This window comes from Ambystoma mexicanum, chromosome 7q, assembly GCF_040938575.1.
Source record: "Ambystoma mexicanum isolate Mex_15411 chromosome 7q, UKY_AmexF1_1, whole genome shotgun sequence".
Taxonomy (NCBI): domain Eukaryota; kingdom Metazoa; phylum Chordata; class Amphibia; order Caudata; family Ambystomatidae; genus Ambystoma; species Ambystoma mexicanum.
In genome coordinates, this window is record NC_090941.1 from 1,047,849,673 (window position 1) to 1,047,870,108 (window position 20,436).

The 20,436-nt window shown below is 42.5% G+C and overlaps 1 protein-coding gene across 3 annotated transcripts in view; it reads left to right on the forward strand.

The window, feature by feature from the left end:
• The window catches only part of LOC138528595 (sacsin-like), a 472,485-nt gene extending 456,977 nt beyond the window's left edge, over positions 1–15,508 (forward strand). For all 3 annotated transcript variants that reach the window (XM_069640375.1, XM_069640376.1, XM_069640377.1), the window contains one exon: positions 1,756–15,508. In XM_069640375.1, coding sequence (XP_069496476.1) covers positions 1,756–12,677 — 10,922 coding nt within the window. In that variant the 3' untranslated portion in view covers positions 12,678–15,508. The remainder of the gene's footprint in view (positions 1–1,755) is intronic.
• The last annotated feature ends 4,928 nt before the right edge of the window (positions 15,509–20,436 follow it).

Here is a 20,436-nt window from a genome sequence, read left to right on the forward strand (position 1 = left end):
TGGCTCGAGCACTGAAGTTTTATGTGGCCCGCACGAAGAGTTTCCGGAAAACTTCTCCGCTTTTTGTGAACATTGGTCCTGTGAACAATGGGAAGGCCCTGTCCAAGGCTTCCATTTTTAGGTGGCTCTGCGGCTGTATCACTCATTGTCACCGGTTGGCGAACCGACTGCTGCCTGGCCGTCTGAGAGCCCATTCTACCAGAGCGATCGATTTTACGACTGCATTCCTGTCTGATGTGCCCCTGCTGGACATTTGCAGGGCTGCTACATGGAGGTCGACGCATACCTTCATGAAATTCTACTGCGTTGACAGGGATTCCAGGGAGGAGTCCAGAGTCGGCTAAACAGTCCTGCGCAACATGTTGGCCTGAAGGTGAGCCTGGTGAGGAGGTAAGAATAATTGCTTCTGTTGAGCCTTGCCACCTCCCGTGGGTGTGCATGTATGTACTACTATGTATTCTTTATTCATGAGCATGTGAATCCATGCCAGGCCCATGCTGGAGAACAACAGTTACAGGTAAGTGACTTGTTCCTTACATTTCAATTGGGAACACAGCTTACCATGAGCACATAGTAAGCAGTGTTCCCTTTTGAAATAAAATGTGCAAGCATGTTGCAGAGGGTTTCATTTAATTGTTTGGCACTGCATGGTAAGTGATGCTTACAAGCAAAGGTAAACACTGCCTGGCAGGCCAGCATGCCAGGCACTGTTTACTCACTTTGCACTGTGGAGTACAAATGGGAAGGGCATTGCCCTCTATATTTGAATCCCGCAGTGCAAATGATGAAAATGTGGCAGCAGGGATTACAGTGTAGACGTAATGACTTCCTGCGTCAAATTACTAATTTGATCAACATGAGCCCCTAGACTTCTGAAAAGCACTGTAGCTGGACTTGTGACTCTAAGGGCACTATGCCCCATCTTTTCTATCTGGGGAAGCACTTTTGACGTGCAGTGCCTTACTTGTAAAAGGCTGTGTATGGTGTGTGTGACTCCTCTCTTCCTTACATATTAGTTCCCTAATTTGGTTCTTACTGTGTCCTTTAGTCACTTGCTTTGCTATACTACAGTGAATAGTGTTATATTAACAGTGTTCAAAAGTAAAGTGTTAGTGCTCTGTAACCAGATCTCCCTAAAAGTGAATCTGTATATAATAGTAGTGTATGGTGTGATATGTACTAGTGTTTTTTAATTTGTGAGAGCTTGTCTAAGACCTAACAGGTAACCGTATGTTTTACACATTCTGCCTAAGTTGTATTATTAAGGGTGTTGTGTGTGCTTAACTGGACCCTTCACCACTCTCACACTTCCCTAAGTCTACACATTGCTGATCAGTCACAGTATCCAGATAGAGCTTGGCCAGACATTAGTTTCTTTCCATGTTTACCAGAACAAAGCGGCCTCTAACAATATGTCCACAGCGGATGATTCCGTAAATCAATTTTAGCAAAGTTCATGGTCAGCAACAACAAAAAACATACAATAGCAAGATGACATTTCCAACTCCACCACTGTGTGACAGGATTATGCAAAGCGTGTGAATCTTTAACAGATACAAATCGGCAGGATTATTGTTGTAGGTAAATAGAATGTCATTACACCCTTCCCATACTGGAATGTTTCATACTATTTTTTACCTTGCTTGTTCGTTTGCGTCTTAGAACTAAGTTATATGTACATTTGTGACAAATTGTGATGATGCCAATTACAGCGCAGTCCTTGCTTACATGAGATCTTTTAATCATCTTTTGCAGGACTGTTCAAAAATGTGTTGTGCCTGGATAAGGAAGTGATCAGGAAGTACCTGCCAAAGGCCTTGCCGGAAAGCTGGATCAGTGGTCCGGAGCAGGTGACCTGGCACTTAGGAGATTCACATCACCCTCCTAGAGAATGGCTGCATGTGATTTGGAACTTTCTTCAGCAGGACGTTGATGTCATATCTCAATTTGAAGGATACCCTTTGGTGCCCTTGATCCCTATGCAGAATAGTGCTCAGCAGCTTAAACTGGCACGGCTAAAGCAGAAGTCGTCACTGCTCTTTCAGACCAAAGATGGTCACAGTCTGGCAGAAAACAGTGTACGAATGATGGAGACAGTTGGCTGCACCGTGATACAAAAATGGGACTCAACAGTGTTTCACAAGACTCTTTCTAACTATATTTTGACTCCCACATCGAACAATATCTTGAAAGCCTTTTCAAATCTGGGTGTGGACATTGTTCTTAGAAAACTATCAGTGATGTCTACAGAGCAAAAGAAGATGCTCAGTGATTTGCTCTCCCAGGCCACCTGTTTCAGCACTGAAGAATGCAAGATTTTATCTCTGTTGCCCATCTTTTGCAAAACTAAATCACTTCAGTCTTCAGGGTCAAAGTTAGTTGCAGTTGGTAATGCCCGAGCTGTGGAATTTGTCACTGTTCCACAAATTCCACAAGATCTGGTGCTACCAGTGATGCTGCTCGTCTGCAGAGACGAACGGGATCGAAGGCTACTGCTGCATATGAATGTGCCGTTCCTGAGCGCACCAGATGTGGCTCTGCTTTCTACTTTGGCCATTAAAAATGGCCAGTATGCCCTCCATCAACATAACGCAGAAGAAATCATGTTGTGGGTTTTGAGAAATGGTGATGTGCTGTTCAGTCAGAATAAAGAGCTCAGAAAGATTTGTAAAAGTCTACACTTCATACCTTGTAATGGAGAGCTTGTCAGGCCCTGTTCTCTTTTCGATCCTCAAATAACAACATTTCAGGAGTTATTTGAGTGCTGGAGATTCCCTCCCAGGAATTTTCAAGACCCGCTCATTTTGAAGTCTCTGAGATCACTTGGGCTGAAGGATTCCATTAGGGATATCACCAAAGAAGATGTTTTACACATTGCAGAAGATGTGAGCAAAAACCACAACATTAGAGAGCTTCACATTATAGAGAAAAAAGCAAAGGCCCTAATCAGAGTTTGCAATGATACCCAGGTGTTATCCAGCTTTGATGACAGGACTATGCACACACTACGCAGCCTTGCATGGGTGCCGTTTATTGCTCAAAATTCCAATGCATCATTTTATAAACCGATAGAGCTGAGAAGTAAGAAGCACTCACTTCTTGTGGAGCACTCAATGCCCCTTACTGATGAATTCAATGAACAGGCCAGCAGGTATCTTAAACTCAATGATTCACCACCAGCTGAAAAGGTTGTGGAAAACCTAACGGCTCTCAGCTATCGATACAAGACTGAAGACAGTGGCACATTGGTCATGAAACTGCACAGCATTTACAAACATGTACAAGATAATCAGGGTCAGTTCTGGAATGTTTTGAGCAGTATGAAGATTTGGAATGGTGGTGGTTTTTCAGACCCATTTAGTATAGTTCTGACCTATCCTGAAGGCCTTGACCTGAGCTGCCAGATCAAGAAGGCCCCCCAGGATTTCCTGATATATAAAAGGCTGTTCCTTGACTGTGGGATTTGTGAGACTGTTCCAGATGAACAGGTCATCGGAATGCTTCAGAAAATGATGAGGGATATTGAGGTTAGACATTCTGGCTGTGGTACTGATGTTGAGCTGAAGCTATCTATATCCATTTTGGACTGGATGAAGAGAAAGGGCCATCACAGTTCAGATGACCTTCCTATCCCAGTACAGACCAGCAAAGGAATGTTTGCCTTGAAGCCGTTGTCCACTACCTTGTTCTGTGACTTGCCGAAGGAACGTCTTAATGACCTTGGTGATGTTCTCGACTATAACATAATTCACGAAGATATTCCATTTGCCACAGCCTCATTTCTAAAACTGCCACTACTCAGCACCAAAATACTGAAACCTGAATATTTTGAACCCTGGGGACCATCAGAACCCATCACGCTCCGAATAAAGAATATTCTGAGGGAGTATAGTGAAGAAATTGACCTCTTCAAGGAGATGATACAAAACGCTAATGATGCAGGTGCCACTGTCTGCAACTTCTTAGTGGACATGAGACAAAACCTTGGGTTTCGGAACAGCCTCATAGACCCAGCTATGACCTCCTGCCAAGGACCAGCATTGTGGTCCTACAATGACAGTAAGTTTAGTGAAGAAGACTTTCGCAATATCACACGGGTCGGCGCTGCTACCAAAGAACTCCAAGTGGAAAAGATTGGTAAATTTGGTCTTGGATTCAATACAGTGTACCGTATCACTGATGTGCCATCTGTCCTCAGTGGTAGCAGTGTTCTTATTTTTGACCCTAATGCAACTCACCTCAAGAAGCACATTCAGAGTGAGGCGAACCCTGGCATCAAGCTCAACCTCCAGAAGCACCCTCATGTACTTCAATTATTTTCAGACCAGTTCCAGCCATATCAGAAGGTTTTTGGCTGTGATCTGATGGATTCTGTTAACTACAATGGAACCCTTATTCGTTTGCCTTTCAGGACAGAGGAAGATGGCAAAATCTCAAAGATCTGCAAAGAAAGCTTCAATGAAATACAGATTAAGCTCTTTATAAGCAACTTTACAGAGTCATCACAAAACCTTATCATCTTCTTGAAGGGAGTGCAGAAAGTAACATTGGGAATTCTTTCTCCTGACTCATCCTTACCTGATCAACATAAATTGCATCTGGAGGTATCCAGGGAACAGATTCAGAAGATAAGCATTGCAGATGACTTCCTTTTGCAAAGCAAACAGAAAACTGTCACAGCCGCCCTAGATGAAAACAAGGTCACTTGTGCCAATGGAACCACGATCATCAAAGTCACATTGCTACAAAGGTCATCACCAACCTATGAAAAGCATTTTTTACTGCACTCCAGCTTTGGCATTGGAGAATCATTTCAAACATATCAAGCGAATAAGAAAAAGACCACCAGATTTGACCTTCCAGTGGCTGGAGTTGCCCTTCCACTATTAAAAAATAAGGACACTGGCAAATGGAGGCCTGATCTGGAAGATTTCGAAGGACGGGTCTTCTGTTTCTTGCCCCTACCTATTTCCTCGGGCCTTCCGTTTCATCTGAATGGATCTTTCTCCATCATGTCCAACAGGAAAAGCTTATGGGACACGACTGAGAAAGGAGAGTGGAACAGAAAGTTGCTTTGTGATGCTGTTTTGGTCACTTGGGCAAGAGCCCTGGCCCAGCTCCAACAAATGGCCCGAGATGGCGATCTAATAGACTACAGCTACCACACATTTTGGCCTGATATCGGAAGAATGAAATCTGGTTTTGTGGAGGCTCTTAAGGCTTTCTACAGAGCAGTATCCAATGGGCTTGCAGATAGCCTCCCTGCAGTCTTCAGCAATGGAAAAGCATGGTGCACAATTAATCATGCATGCTTCTTGAGCTCAGACATTGTGGCCAACAAACAAGTTGGGGAGACAGCCACCAAAGTATTCTCCGCAATGCTCCCACATCCATTTGTGGCTGTCACATTGCCAGAGTGGGTAAAGGCTGGTTTTCACACAAGTGATTGTGGCGATGCCTTGCTTCCGAATACCTATTGCTGGGAAAGATTTTACAGGGATATTGTATTTAGCAACTTGAAATCTTTGGTTGCCAGAGAAAGAGATGTCCTCATAACATATGCCATTGATATGAAGAACAAAGAAGTGGACAAACTGCTAAAGTCTTCTGCTTGCATTCCATCAACCCCATCTGGAGTCTTACAGTTCATTGGCAAACTAGTGCACCCACATGGCAGAGTTGCAACACTTTTTGAGATGAAAGACGGACGCTTTCCACAGGGAACACGAGACACGTATCAGAACCCCGAGCGGTTGTCCCGCCTAGAACATCTTGGGATGTTGAAAGACAGTATCCCCATGATGCAATTGATAGAACAAGCCCAAAATATTTCCAGTATCTGGGAACAGGATAGACAAAAAGCATGCCAACGGATCCGCTGTGTTCTGGAACTTCTTAGTGACCTTTTAGGACATACCCACAGTAACACTGACCAAGTGATGTTTAGGAGCATTGCTTTTCTTCCTGCCAGTCTTCCTAATCACAGCAATGTGCAGAAACATTCCGAAATTGCAATTAAAAAGCCAACAGAGATTTTCCACTACAAGCAACTCAGTTTGGTAAGCTTAAGTCAACCGGTCCTAAGTAAAGAGCATGTTAGCCACGACTTTAAATTCTCTTCTGATATTTTAGACTTTTTGGGATTAAACCGATTTCCATCTGTTCAAGCAGTTATGTTGCAGATTGAGGAAGCTACCAAGAAAACCAATATACTGAGCCAGCAAGTTCTGACCCAGATTATCAGAAAGTGCTATACTTTTTTGAATAAAGTCATACAAAATACTCCGGAGAAAAGGAGTGAAATCAGAACCAGAGCACTCACTTTTCCATTCATTCTCATAGGTCAAGAGTGCGTACTGTTGAGTGCTGTTGCACGTAGTGTGTCGTTTGAGGCAGCCCCTTATCTCTATCAGCTGCCCAAAGAATATCAGGAATTTGACAAGTTGTGGGAGTGTGTGGGTCTCCAAGATAATTTTGCTTTTGAGGACTACATGGCTTCCCTTCAAAGCATTGCTAGGAAACATCATGGAAAAGGGTTACCGAAAAAGGACTTTGACTTGGCACTGAAGTTGATCAATGCGCTATTTAAAAAAACAGATGACATTGCTGTTAGTGATTATCAAGCTCAGGGCATTCTGCTCCCGGATCAAGATCGCATCTTGCGTGCTGCAGACAAACTCCACTTCAATGACACACAATGGTTACCTTGTGGTAAAGACATGCTCTTCTGCCATGAGATGATCCCGAGATCTGTGGCTTTGAAGTTTAAGGTGCCAACCAAAATTCACAAAACACTGCAGAATCTGAAATTCACTACATTATCCCACTGGGTATCAAACTTTGGTCCCAAAGAAGATCTAACAAGGCGTATCAAAAACATTATTAATGAGTATTCCTCCAAGAAAGATATCTTGAAAGAGCTTATTCAGAATGCCGATGACTCGGGTGCCACAGAGCTCCATTTTGTGTGGGACAGTCGGACGCACCCTTTGCTACGCATCTTTGGGGATGAGTGGAAGCCCCTGCAAGGACCAGCTCTCTGTATCTACAACAACAAACTCTTTACAGATGATGACATTGATGGCATTCAACAACTGGGCAAAGGTGGTAAAGGAGACAAATTGGACAAGACAGGGAAGTATGGACTCGGATTCAATGCTGTTTACCACCTGACTGACTGCCCTTCTTTTGTGACTGGTGATAGCATGTTGTGTGTTTTCGACCCCAACCTTCTATTCTTGAAAACCTCTGATCATAACTCTCCAGGGGGAAAGATGGCAGTGAACCCTGAGTTCAAAAAAACATTTCAGGATGTGTATGACACTTTCCTTCATGACATGTTTGATCTGGAGCATGGCACACTCTTTCGCCTCCCACTGAGGACATCTGAGACTGTAGCTCAATCTCAAATTTCCAATCAGACAGTTTCCAGCCAAGACATTCAAGAACTTTGTGAGGAACTGGAGAGGGATGCAAGCAGCTTAGTATTGTTTTTGAATAATATTAAAACTATCACATTTTCACAGATCTCTCAGGAAAATGGGCAGTTGCAAAAAATAATTTCAATTGAGACAAAGATGAGCAGTATATGTGCCACTAACCAGATGGCCTTCCTAAAAAAGCTCCATGACTTTGCAGAGGCGGAAGTGCCCATGGATGTGGCCACACCATACCAGGTGTTTTACACTGTAGAGGTTAAGTGCAGCCGCTCTAGCGCTACATCAGCTACCAAATGGATATTAGCCAAGCAGATTGGAGTTGGGGGAGAAGAAAAATTGGCTGATGTACGTAGAGTTTATGAGAATTTAAACTGCATCCGTCTGCCACATGGTGCTGTGGCAGCATGCATGAATGACTTTATACCAGGTAGAGCCTTTTGCACTCTACCGCTCCCCGTGGAGACAGGCCTACCTGTTCACATCAATGGAAGCTTCATTGTAGACTCTGCACGCAGGGACATTTGCAAGGAGGATGGTGGGAGCACAAAGACTGAATGGAACTCTCTGCTGCTAACACATGTTCTTGCCCCTCTGTACTGTGATCTCCTCGAACACTTGCACAAAACTATGATGCAAAACACAACTGGATTGCTTCAATTTGAAAACATTTGTGCATCTAAATATTTTCTTGAGGCTAAATTGTTTGATTTTTTCCCCCATATATCTGAGAAAATTCCCCAACTGTGGCAGAAGATGGTTCGCCAAGTCTACTGTATGATTTTTGAAAAACAAAGTCTTCTTATTCCAGTGTATAGGAAGGAAACTGTCAGAATGCACACTTTTACAAAAGATATTGTGACAGTGCAATGGTCGGCTGTCTGTAAAAAGACAGTAACTGAAGAGCCCTTTTTCCTACTGGGTGAGCTTAATGTAGAAGTTGAACGAGCTCTTAAAAACATAAGTATGAGATTGGTTCTTCCAATTGACAGCCTTCAAAAAATATTTGAGGATTTTAAAAAAGTAGGGTTGCCGGTTTCAGTTCTGTGCCCGGAAACAGTCTGTTTATTCTTAAAGGCACACAGGCTGCATGAAGAAGGGCACCACCTGCCCCTCCTAGTTTCTGACACTGTCCTTCAAAATGAAGCCTGCTGTAATTGCCTTTTGAATTTTTGCTTGAATGTTGAAAGGAAAAAGAGTATAGATTGCCTGAATGGGCTACCTCTTCTAGTGACGCTTGATGGAAAACTAACTATGTTTTGTAAGACTGAGCCAAAGTATCATACCAAGTTTGCTTCCTTATTTCCAGGCCATGAGCAAATGTTCACCAGCCATAACGTTGTTGATGATGTGCATGTCCAACAACTTGAGGAAGCCGGCTTTCTGAAAAAGTTCACCATTCAAGAATCGGCAAGGTACATTAAAGAGTCACTCGGGAAAAGTTTCCAGGTGGTGTTGAAAGAAGCCATTGTTCACCATGAGCTGCCTAAAAGTAGAAAAGATTGGCTGGAGAGTGTTTGGAAGTTCTTCGAAACCAAAATTAATGAGGGCAGTGAAAAAGATAAAAGCCGACCTCTGTTTCAAGAACTTGTTGATATTTTTTTTGACTGGACAATTGTTCCAGTAACTTTTGAAAACCACAACGCCACGTTTGTGATGTCGCTAGGAAACCTCAATGCCATTGTCTTTGAATGCTTGGATGAAGTGGCCAAATACCTTTGCAAGTTAGGTTTTGCAAAGCTAAATACATCACTTTTGTCATTTGACCTACGCTACCACCACATTAAACCTTGCTTAGTGCAGACAAATGATTGCTCCTCAGTGCTCCAGGTGTTAAGGGCCAGAGCCAGCCTTCTGCACTGGGACAATTTAAAGGACTGGGAGATTGATACTGTTCTGAGGTTTCTGGTAAATGGGTTACCTAACATCCAGAACAAGAGAGATTTTGTGAACAAACTTGAATATTTGCCCTTATTTCAGACAATGGGCGGAAGGCGACAGTGCCTAAGTACCTATCAGAAGAAATACATCCTAGACACAAAACTGTCAAAGGAACTGGAATTCTTTCAAGAACTTTACCAAATAGATACAGATACTATTTTCCTCTGTGATCACAAGATCTACAAAAACGTGGCCAAAGATCTAAACATTCAAACGATCAATGATTTACAATTTCTTATAAATTTTGTGCTTCCTCGGCTTCCAAGCATGAGTGAAGGGCAGCACCTCAAAGTTCTAAAATTGCTACGTGACATAAGGTATCACTATCTCACTGAATTTGAGGCTAACAAATGCATAGTTTTCTCTTCTCTCAGTTCAGTTCAGTTCATTAGAGATGTAAAGGGAACACTTCAGCAAGCATCTTACTTTTATGACCATGATAATTCAATTTTTCAAACTTTCAATTTACATGCAAGGTTCATCCCAAATAACTTCTTCAAACAGTTGGGATTGGACTATCTCCATCTGCAAGAAATGCTGTATGGTCTTGGTATGAAGCACAAAGTATCCAATGAGGACATCATTGCATTTGCATCTGAAATCGAACAGGATGCAAAAAGCGGCATTTCTGTGAAATCACTGAAACCCAAGATAGAAGCATTATTTTCCCATATGCTCCACTTGGAGGTGGACAAACGCTCAGAGAGCTTTGTTGAAAGAGTCTGCACCATCAAATTCCTCATCCCTGTTAACATTGAAAGTGACTTGCAAAACATCTATCCTTCATATACGAAGAACACAAGTCTGATTGCTCTCAAGGGCTCCATAGTGAATTCAAGAGACAGCAACAAACTGGTGTGGACTTCAATGGCAGTGTTATGGACAAAGTTTGAAAGAACAAAGAAAGCAATGGAGCTCCTTAGGAAATGTGGTCTGCTCTTTGAACCACCATTAGACTCGGTTCTGGAAAACCTCAAGAATGTATGCCACGCACCCTGCAAATGCGAGAAACTCTTGAAAATTCGTAGTGGAGTTCTGCAAAAAATGTATTCTTTCCTACAAGAACATCTTCCCTTTGACAGTACACCTCTGATGAGTTTGCCTGTGATTTTAGTGGAGGAGACTTATCTTGCAGAACCCAGTCAGGTAGTGTTTTTACTACATGAAGACATTGTGTTTAGGCCCTATCTTTTCAGGTTGCCCACTGCATTGACCATCTACAGTTTGCTGTTCCAACATATCGGGGTAGAAGCAGAGCCATCTATATTCCACTATGCCAGGGTTCTTGCCACAATCCATGAGGAAACCAAAGAAAAGAAGCTTCCGCATGCCAACCAAACAAAGACTTTACTTAAGGCTACTGAGAAACTGCTCTTGCTCCTGAATGAAATTAAACCTGGCACTGATCTTCAAAGTCTAAAGCCACTTTACCTTCCTGCTTCTGATGGGAGGCTGTACGAATCAGCTACTTTGGTTTTTAACAATTGCAATTCCAATAGGAGTATCAGATGCTTAGAGCCTGCTTTTAAGTTTCTAGTGCACCTGGAGGATTGTAGCCTTTTTAAGGATCAATATGCACTTGGGAAACTTCTCAAACAGCTTCCTGAGGAAATACAGCCCCAGATGCTCTCAGATGTTACGTACGAAAGCCTTGAGTCAATAGTTGAATGCAGGATTGGTGGCATCTGTGAGTTGAAAAGGCAGTTAAAGGGCCTATTGTTGTCCAGTAGCTTCCAGGATGCCCTTGTCAGCCTACAGAGATCACAAAGCGGTGGCGAGTTATCCAGAAAGGAGGCCGCTAAGCAATGCAGAGCTGTCTTTAGCAAACTGGAAATTATTTGTTGTGAAAAGATACAGACAGTTCTGTTAAAAGATTCTAATGCTCTTGAAGGAACGTCATTGTGCAAAGATGTGTTTATCGGGAAAGGAGCAAATGGCCAGTGCAAAGTTTATCTTATGCACAAGGAAGACATGGAGCTTCGTGAATCTGTAAAGATACTATCTTCGCTGACAAAGGAGATTAACGGGATAATGATGAATGTGCTCAACTCTGAATCTTCCCGAATCCTCCTGGAGATTCTCACATGTAAGTGTCCTGAAGAGATAAGTGTTGTTTTGAAAGAGTATGGTATTTTGTCTAGGAACTCTGCAAGCCAAGCTGCTTTTTCTTTGCCACATCCAGGTGAAGTGATCCCTGGTGAATGGCATGATTCCCTGGATATGAGCATTTTCAACAGTTTTAAAGTGGGGGACTACGTTGGCTACATGGACTCATCGGGCGAAGATGTGTATCTCTACGCTATCATCCTGGAGCAGCTAGAGTCGAGGGTAAGTGGCGACATGGAGGTACAGATGTTTCGGATTGATCTCGGGCCTGAACGCATCATTGACGTCAGTGCTCTGGATTTGTATCAGTTCAAGAGATGCTACATCAGCAAAAACAACTGCAGAGAGCTGGTGGTGGTGGAAGATCCAGAAGAACAGAAGGAAAAACAGGATAAGTGGTTTGAAAAATCCCTAGGAGACATTAAGAATAGCATTGATGAGCAACTCAAGAAAATATGGAAATTGTCAAAAGAAGAGAGAACACAATCTATTCGAAGGCTTTACCTTCGATATCATCCAGACAAAAATATAGGGCAGGAAAAGCTTGCAAATGAAATTTGCGTATACCTCCAGCAGAAGATCAGAGACCTAGAGGAAGGCAGAAATTCCTGCAGCCAAGGTAACTCAAAGAGACAATCCAATTTCTCTGGAGGCTTTTCCAACTTCTGGAGTCGATGGGATGGAGAAGCATCTCGACACCGCAGAAACCGCGAACATTTCACCAGAAAATCTAAGAGTGAATATGATTTCTGGGGGCATCACAACAGGCAGCAGCGAAAGCCAAAACCAGACGAAGCCTGTAGATGGTTTCAGCAAGCCAAGTGTGATCTTAGAGCTGCTTCCAATGACGTTGGGCGTGACAGCCGTGAATGGGTGCTCTACAAGGTCCACCAAGCCACAGAAAAAGCTTTGGTTGCAGCTCTGTGTAAAAATCATGGCAGATTTGAAACAGATTTTCCCATATTAGACTTAGCTGCTAAAGTCTCCACCTTTAGTAGTGACCTTGAGGAATTACCAGAAAAGGTAAGTCAACTGGAAAGAAAAGGTGTGGACAATAAGGGGACACAGTACCCACATTATCATCCAGTTCCTGGCATACCTAATAACAGCTTCCCATTAATCCAGGAAGACACAGTCATTCAAGTGGCCAAGGACATTCTTGACAAAATTAGTGCATTCATCCAGCAAAGGTGACTTCATTTGGAGCATCTTGTATTGTTGGAGATGGGTATTTAATATAATGTACCATGAATCTGAAGTATAGTGCCATTTTGTTTCCTCCTTCAAGTCCAGAGATTGGCTGATGGTACTTCAATTGCATTTGGGTCAATTCACAGCTCTTTATAACCTTTTAATTACATTCCAGAGTTTTCGTTGGAATAGCTGTTTTCATCCAGCTTCTTTAATTGCTAAAACTGTCACCACTATTGTATTATTGATTTCTATCTCCCAACTCACTGGTATGCCTACAGCCTTCTTAGGGGAATTGTCTCGCCGTAACTGATATGAAACAATGTATTCTGTGAGAAGGCACGCAGAAGTTTTCTCCTTCTTTTTAATGTAGCTCTATTTAAAAAAAAAATACAATGCTGCTAGTTGAGAGCCCCAGATAGTGACATTACTTAAACCCTGAATTGGTTTGATAAGTACTTGGTGCTCAGCACCGTAGTTTTCTGAATCATGTCAAATTACTTAATGGAACTTATCTGTATGAATGTTCGGAGTTGAGCTCTAGAATGAGATCTTAGTAAATTGGGCACATGATTTCCAACTGTACAGCATGCGTCCCATTAATGCCCCACTTTGTGCAGGTGAAGGTGCCATTTAATGCAGCTTTGCTTTAAAACTGTTCCGTAAAAAGGAACCTAGTGACCCAGCAACCATGCAACTGCTTGGAATTCCCCTGGAACTTTCAAAATGTCAGTTGCACACATGGGCAGAGATTCCAATCTATATCCTCTAATCACACCTATAGTTTAGTTCTCTCTCCCTCCCTCAACATTCCTCTATGTGGTCAACAGTGATGCTGTCAAATTTCAGGTGAAAAAAAGTTAGCATAAAGAGCATGATCTATGTATAAGCACATGAAGATGCTGAACACTGAGAGTCTTCGTAAAATTAGAGATTACAATCCTTTATTCAGACAGTCCATGATGTGGAGCATCCGCAGAGCAATTATCAAAAGGAAAAGGAGTCCGTGTAGCGATGGTGGGACAGAGTCTTCAACATTTGCACTGAAACAAATGTGGAGATGCCTGTGAGCAACTCTCCTTTTCACCAGCTACCTTATATCTGGTGCACAAAACCTAGAACCAGAGCAAATCTGGAGATGGCCAGAGCAACTTTGAGCTGCTTACCTACAAATGTGATTCACAAAGATTTGTTGATGGACATCTCGAAGATCCTCACAGCAACTCTAATTGTAGGCTTTGTAAAGCAAGTATATGTTCAGTTCAGCTTTATTTCGGTAATCCAGTACCATAAAAGCACAATGCAACACAATTCAATTAACAATTATTCATTATTCATTATAGCATCACTCATCATCATAATTACATGCTACACAATTACTTAATTCATGATCCACAATTTTAAACATGTTCTAAATGACTAAAATCAATAGGATTATAATCATGTAAACATCAGCCAATTCTGCTAATACATAAGTCGATGTTGATTCACTGTCGCTAGAGATTATACATGATTCCATAAATTGCAAAAACCAATGGAATCTTCAATTACACGTCCATCAGAAATGCAAAGCAATTAATGTAATTTTAACAGTAGGTTGGCCTGCTTTCTTTTCCAGGCCCGGCTGAATAATTAGCAGAGGAATGGACCTCTTATCAAAGTCCTGTTCCAAATAGTACTTTGTCTCATTCCTTTGAATCCCAGAAGCCATTCCCTAAATAGTAAACAATACAAAACAATATGTGGAAACGGTTAGTAACCGGTAGTGATTACCCTGGGTAACCCTACACACTGACCAATTTGCTGGGTGGCACAGTAAAACAATAACTTGTTTGTACCCTCTTCATTGCCATCAATTCACTTTTAGAAAACCATTTGCATTGGTCAGCTGAGCCAGATTAGTGTACAGCAACCCCACTGAAATTGGCAGTTTTGTTATGCATCATTAGTGAGAGTCCACCCAGCCTTTGCATTACACGTCTGCCATTCCAGGAGCTACCTCTCCAAAGAAAACTGCTCACTGTTTTCACCTGACAGGAGCCAATTTGTCAGGTTCTGAAACAATTAGAAACATGTGTTCCGGTAAACTCCACACTCGCCTTCAGAAAGGTGTTCCCACCCAAGAGGTTTCCCAATGGCATTTAAAAAAAATACATTCTATACATGCAATTAAGGACTTAATAACAGGAGAGCTGTTCAATTCTCACTGTTAAGCCACCTTGTGGCATTAGGGCAAGACATGGGTCGTTTTTTGAGTTTGTTGTTTTTTATACCAAATCTTAAAGTTTTTCCACAGTAAGAAAGTAGTCCTAAGTATGTGAAGCATTCAGAATTGTATTCGATTTTTTCATCTTGCTTTCCGTGAAAGTAATCCCCAGCAGTGGTCTGGTGTAATGCTAAGGAGCGGTCCCAAGCGACAGTTACTGTAATGAGTTACTCACACGAACGCCGGACCTGGAGAGCAGAAGAAGAGCTGTGGTTCAGCATATGGTCAGCGGTTGCACCTTCCTTAAAATGTTAAATATGTTACATATTCTAAAAAAAAATATTTATTAATTAAATGTAAATATGTTTTATAGCAGTCGTTGAATTTGTAAAGAAAGTCTCAGTTCTTATGTGTGGGAGGAATGGGATAATGTTGTGATGTTTGCTTGCCAATGCTGCCATTATCAACACCAGATACGTTAATTGCACTTTGAAATAATGGTCAGTCTGTTAACTATTTACACATTTAGCTGAAAGGAGAGATGTTGTTTTCTACAGGGCTGAATTTGTTAACATTAAGTATCAGTCTTCATTATCAACTCAAAAAGAAATAAATTGTTTGAAATAAGGCTGTTCCTTTAATCTATTTCTTTCTTGATTAACATATATTTTCTTTGCAAATTCCCTTTTGTTATATGGTTTTAGGGTTTTGAAATGTTATAAATGACTGATGTTACTAGTAAGCAGTCACTTTTGTGTCAGCTTGGGGGGACACTTTTGTCATGTTCCTGGGCATCAAACCTGAAGACGAGTTGCAGGGGGTCGGAGTTGTGATACGGTGTGGCATAGCATTGGAGTTCATGGAAGCGATTGGCATCTGCATTGGTGCCTTGAAAAAGGTCTCTTGTTTTTGAGGTTTCTTGACTCTTTATGTCTGCCCTACTGTGGTGAATTCACAATTACTAACTCTCAGTGGGTATTGTGGGTCAGCCCCTGGATGTGGTGGAGATCCACAAAATGGCTCAGGCCCGTCCTTGAGGCAATGGCAAGTAAGTGCCTGCCCAAAGCCCCCTTCGCTTTTAACTCCTTAAGATTGAGATATGTTATTTTGTATTCCAACTCACTTAAGACACCATTCTGATGTAAGGAAGACCCATTGTGGAGCCAAGAGAGAAGAAAAACTGGTGGAAGAAGTAGGCAAAGTAAAAGGGAATGCTCAAAGTCTAAAAAGCCCTTATAGTATTTAAGCACTACATTTTTCATGAAACACCAATTACTAAGAAATAAAACACAGGCTTGATTCCGAACAACCAAAATATAAAATGGGACAAGAGGGTGAGACCAGTGAAATATTTAACATCTAGAAGCCTTCCTCACTGTTGCTAGCCCCTGGGTTTGAGTAAGGTGACCCAGGAGAATGAGCTGGAGGGCTGCAGAGACCAGATAGGCCCACGTCCACAGCACACCACTAGGACCCTGCGCAGAGCCACCATTTTGGTTTCAACTGCTTCCAAGCTGGGTGCCAGCCCTTTTAATTGCTCCGCTAGCCTAGAAACAGAGGAAAAACTAGATTCCAAGTGTTCCTATGGTAGTATAGTAGACAGAGAGAGGAATGAGAGTTAACATGCTTGAACAGCCAGTCTGATGATAATGACTTGGAACATCTGAGAAAGGGCCAATCGGGAAAGGGAAATCCCTGCGGAGGGACTATAACAAGAGCGTGAAATCAGAAAAGTGTATGTATTCGGGAATGAATGTTAGGGCTTCCTGCTGCAGTGTGTCAGATGGAAAGGAGAAGGGAAGGCTCCAACCCCTTGATGCTTAGAAGAGGGGGTGAGGTGGGGTGCTTTGCTTAGTTGCTCCAGCCCAAGGAAGAGGCTAGTATAGCAGATGCCACAAGGCTCTTGCTACAAACAAACAGGCTTGAGAAGGGGAGCTGCCTGGTCTGCATGCCATTTCTGTGGGTCTCTGTAGGGGCCAGAGACTAAGCCAAGCCTGGATACAGACCCCAGTGATACCCAGAAAGTGAGGAAAAAGGTAGTACTCCTTCTGTCCCTAGAAGGGTTTGGTGAGAATTCTGATACCCCGAAGTGTAGGAGAGAAGCCTGATATGAATGCTGGAAGCAAGGCCTAGGAGAGAGGGTTCCATTGCATTATGGAGGCAAGGCCTAGCACAGAGGCCTGCTATGAATGTTGGATGTTCAGGCCTGTGAGAGAGGCCTGCTACGAATAATGATTAAAACTAAGGTCTGGTAATAGACCTGGTGTGAAACCTGAAATTCAAGTTCCAGGAGGGCATGTGATAAATTTGGAGAGAACGAAGGAGCAAACCTGTTTTTGTATTAGAACAGGGATGGACGTTAAGAGTAGAATAAAAGCTTCACTTTTGCAGAGATCCATTTTCACAGGTACAGTTTTGGCGCTGTGGGCAGTTTACTTCTGTTCCCCTGCTCCCCTCCCTGACTTTCCTCTTGTGCGGGGGACACCCATGCAGCCCTTGGGTGTTGGCCCCTCACCTCCCTTCTCTCACAACCCCCTTCTCTTATGCAGGGACACCCCGCAGCCCTTGATCTCCCGCTATGCCCGGTGCAGTCTGTCTCAAGAGCCCGCCCCTCTACTCCATGTCTCCTTTGTCGAAACCCCACCTGACCCCATCCCCCTTCCCACTCCTTACCTCTAACTACTCCGGCAGGACCTGTGTCTTCCTGAACTCAAGATTGGGTATACATACATTCTGTTGGCCACATTGTTATAACACTTCTGTTGTAGCATACTATGCCCTAGCACGGAGAGGGACCTATAACGATTAGGTATTATTATTTATTTATTGCATTTGTTATGCGCCCAAACCCTGGGGTATCACGGCATAGTTACAGACATCTTCATTATATTACATATTTGAGGCACATTTCAATCTTGCATTAGTAGATGAATAGGAGGAGGGAGGCAACCAGCTAGTGTTAGTTGGATCGCAACAGACTAGTATTGGTTAAATAGCCATGTTTTTAGTATCTTTTTGAAACACAGGAATGAGGCTTCATTTTTGATGTTTTTTGGGAGTAAGTTCCAGAGTTTTGGTGCCAAAACTGGAAAGCTGCTTCCCGCTGATCTCGTGCATTTGTACCGTTGCACAAAGAGGAGTGAATTTTTGTTCGATCCGAGTGTTCTGTTGGTCTTGTTAAGGGCGACCGAATTGTTGATGTATATATGTGCCTTCTTCGCGAGACATTTATGGGTAACACAAAGTGATTTGAAGATGATTCTGGCTTTGATGGGTAGCCAATGGGTAGCCCTCCTAATTTTAGCGATGTGGTCCAATTTATTTAGCCCCAGGGCTGCTCGTAATGCTTTGTTTTGTATTAGTTGTAGTTTGGCCAAGTTGGTGTTAGTGTTTCCTAGCAAGAGTACATTAGAGTAATCTAACTTGGATACTATCAGGGCCCTGGCTAGATTAGTGCAGTTGGTAGGCGTGAGGAATTGGCGACTTAATGCAATCAATTTCTTAGAGGGCATGGAATCACTACATCTCAAGATAGGGCTAAATGCTGAGTCTACTCTAAATCTCTTGCTCGTATATCGTACACCATCTTGCAATCTGCAGTTAGCTGAGGCTCTTAGTTCATATATTTTACCACAGCTCAAACCTTCCTCTAGATTTATTCTTTTAGGTGATTTTAACTACTGGCTGGGCGTCGCTTCTGATTGCCTAGCGACCGATTTATAACAACACTTTGAAAAACTGGGATTCTCTCAACTAATGCATTCCCCCACACATGCTTCGGGCCACACCCTAGACTGGTTATGCACTCTTAACGTCAATTGTAATATTAGTGCAAGCTCGTGTCCCTGGTCTGACCATTCGTTTGTGCATTTTACGCTGGACATGCCTTTTTCTATGAAGTTGCCAACCATGCCACTTCAATTGGAGACACGGAATCTAAAAAAGATCATCTTGGCTAACATCGAGCCTTTGCTAAAGGATAGTTTAGCAAATTTTCACACTGAGATGTATCCACAAGATATGGCTATAGTACGGATAGATAATCTGGCGTGTATCTCCGATAAACTAGCACCTCTTAAATTGAAAAAGATCAAGGTCAATGAGCATAAAAGTAAGGCCTGGTTCACGGATGACCTTGGAGCCAAAAAATCTGAGGTCAGCAAAGCTTACTTCGCTTGGAAAAGGGAGCATCACTCAGAGCTATTGCCTAAGTATAAGAACACTGTACGTGGATATAAAAAGTCTATTCTGGAAGCAAAAAAAGACTTTCATAATGGTCGAATAAACAAAGCCAAATCTAACACAAGGGAAATCTTTAAGATATTGAAGGAACAGGAAACTACTCCTGTTCCACCTGATTCCCTAGTTAAAACTGATGCGGAATGGTGTCAACAGATACAAAAAGGTTTACACAATAAACTCCATAAAATTAGGACAACTATGCTTGAAAAAAGGGAGTTAACCATTGATGCTGGTAGGGCAGTAACTGAAGGTTTCATGTGTGACCCGTCAGTCCCCCAGTTTAATTTTCATTCAATCACAGAAAATGAGCCGTTAAAAATTATAGAGCACATGAAAACATCACAATGTAGAGGTGATGCTTGTCCCTCTATGATTATAAAAACATGTCCACCGCGGCTTATTAAAGCAGTTTGTAACTTTATAAATGCCTCTCTTAAGGCAAGTAGTGTTCCAAACGAATTAAAAGCAACTATGGTCACCCCCATCTTAAAAAAACCGGGACTGCCAATGGACAATCCTCTAAATTTCTGTCCCATCCCCAACACACCCTTCTTAGTTAAGATTTTGGATAGAGTGGCTTACAGTCAACTTACAGAGCACTTGGATCTTCATTCTAGCCTCCATCCTAATCAGTCAGGTTTTAGGAAGAAACATGGGACTGAAATCTAAATTAATGGGGGAAATGGACAGAAGTGGTCTCTCCCTGATTATCTCTTTAGATCAATCAGCGGCTTTTGATTTAGTTGAGCACTCAATCCTTATTCCAAGGCTACAGGAGGTGGCCAATCTCTCAAAATCAGCAGCTTGGTGGATCGCCTCGTTCTTAGAGAACAGAACTAGTATAGACTGCTCAGCCACCGCTGAAGCCAGCCCACTTTCTGTCCTTTATGGAGTCCTTCAAGGGGCAAGCTTGTCCCCATGTCTGTATAACTTGTTCATGGCCCCATTCTTCTTTATGCTACAGGAAGAGGGGGTTGTGTTCTCCAATTATGCAGACGACACCCAATGTGTTATCAATTTAACGGGACACCACAAAAAGGATGAGGAGGAGGTTAACAGAGTTTTCGCCCTTATTGAAAAATGGATGCTGGATAATTTTCTAGCTCTCAATCGCAGTAAGACAGAGCTGCTGATAGTCGGCAGCTCCAAGGCGATTAGCAAGTTAAGTCAAGACTATAGCACACCATCACTCCCTTATCAAAAACTAAAATCCTAGGAGTTATACTGGACCCGACACTAAGCATGAATGCTCATGTTTCATCACTGGTGGCGGGGATAGTCTATTATATCAGATTATTGGCTCATTTGAGGCCC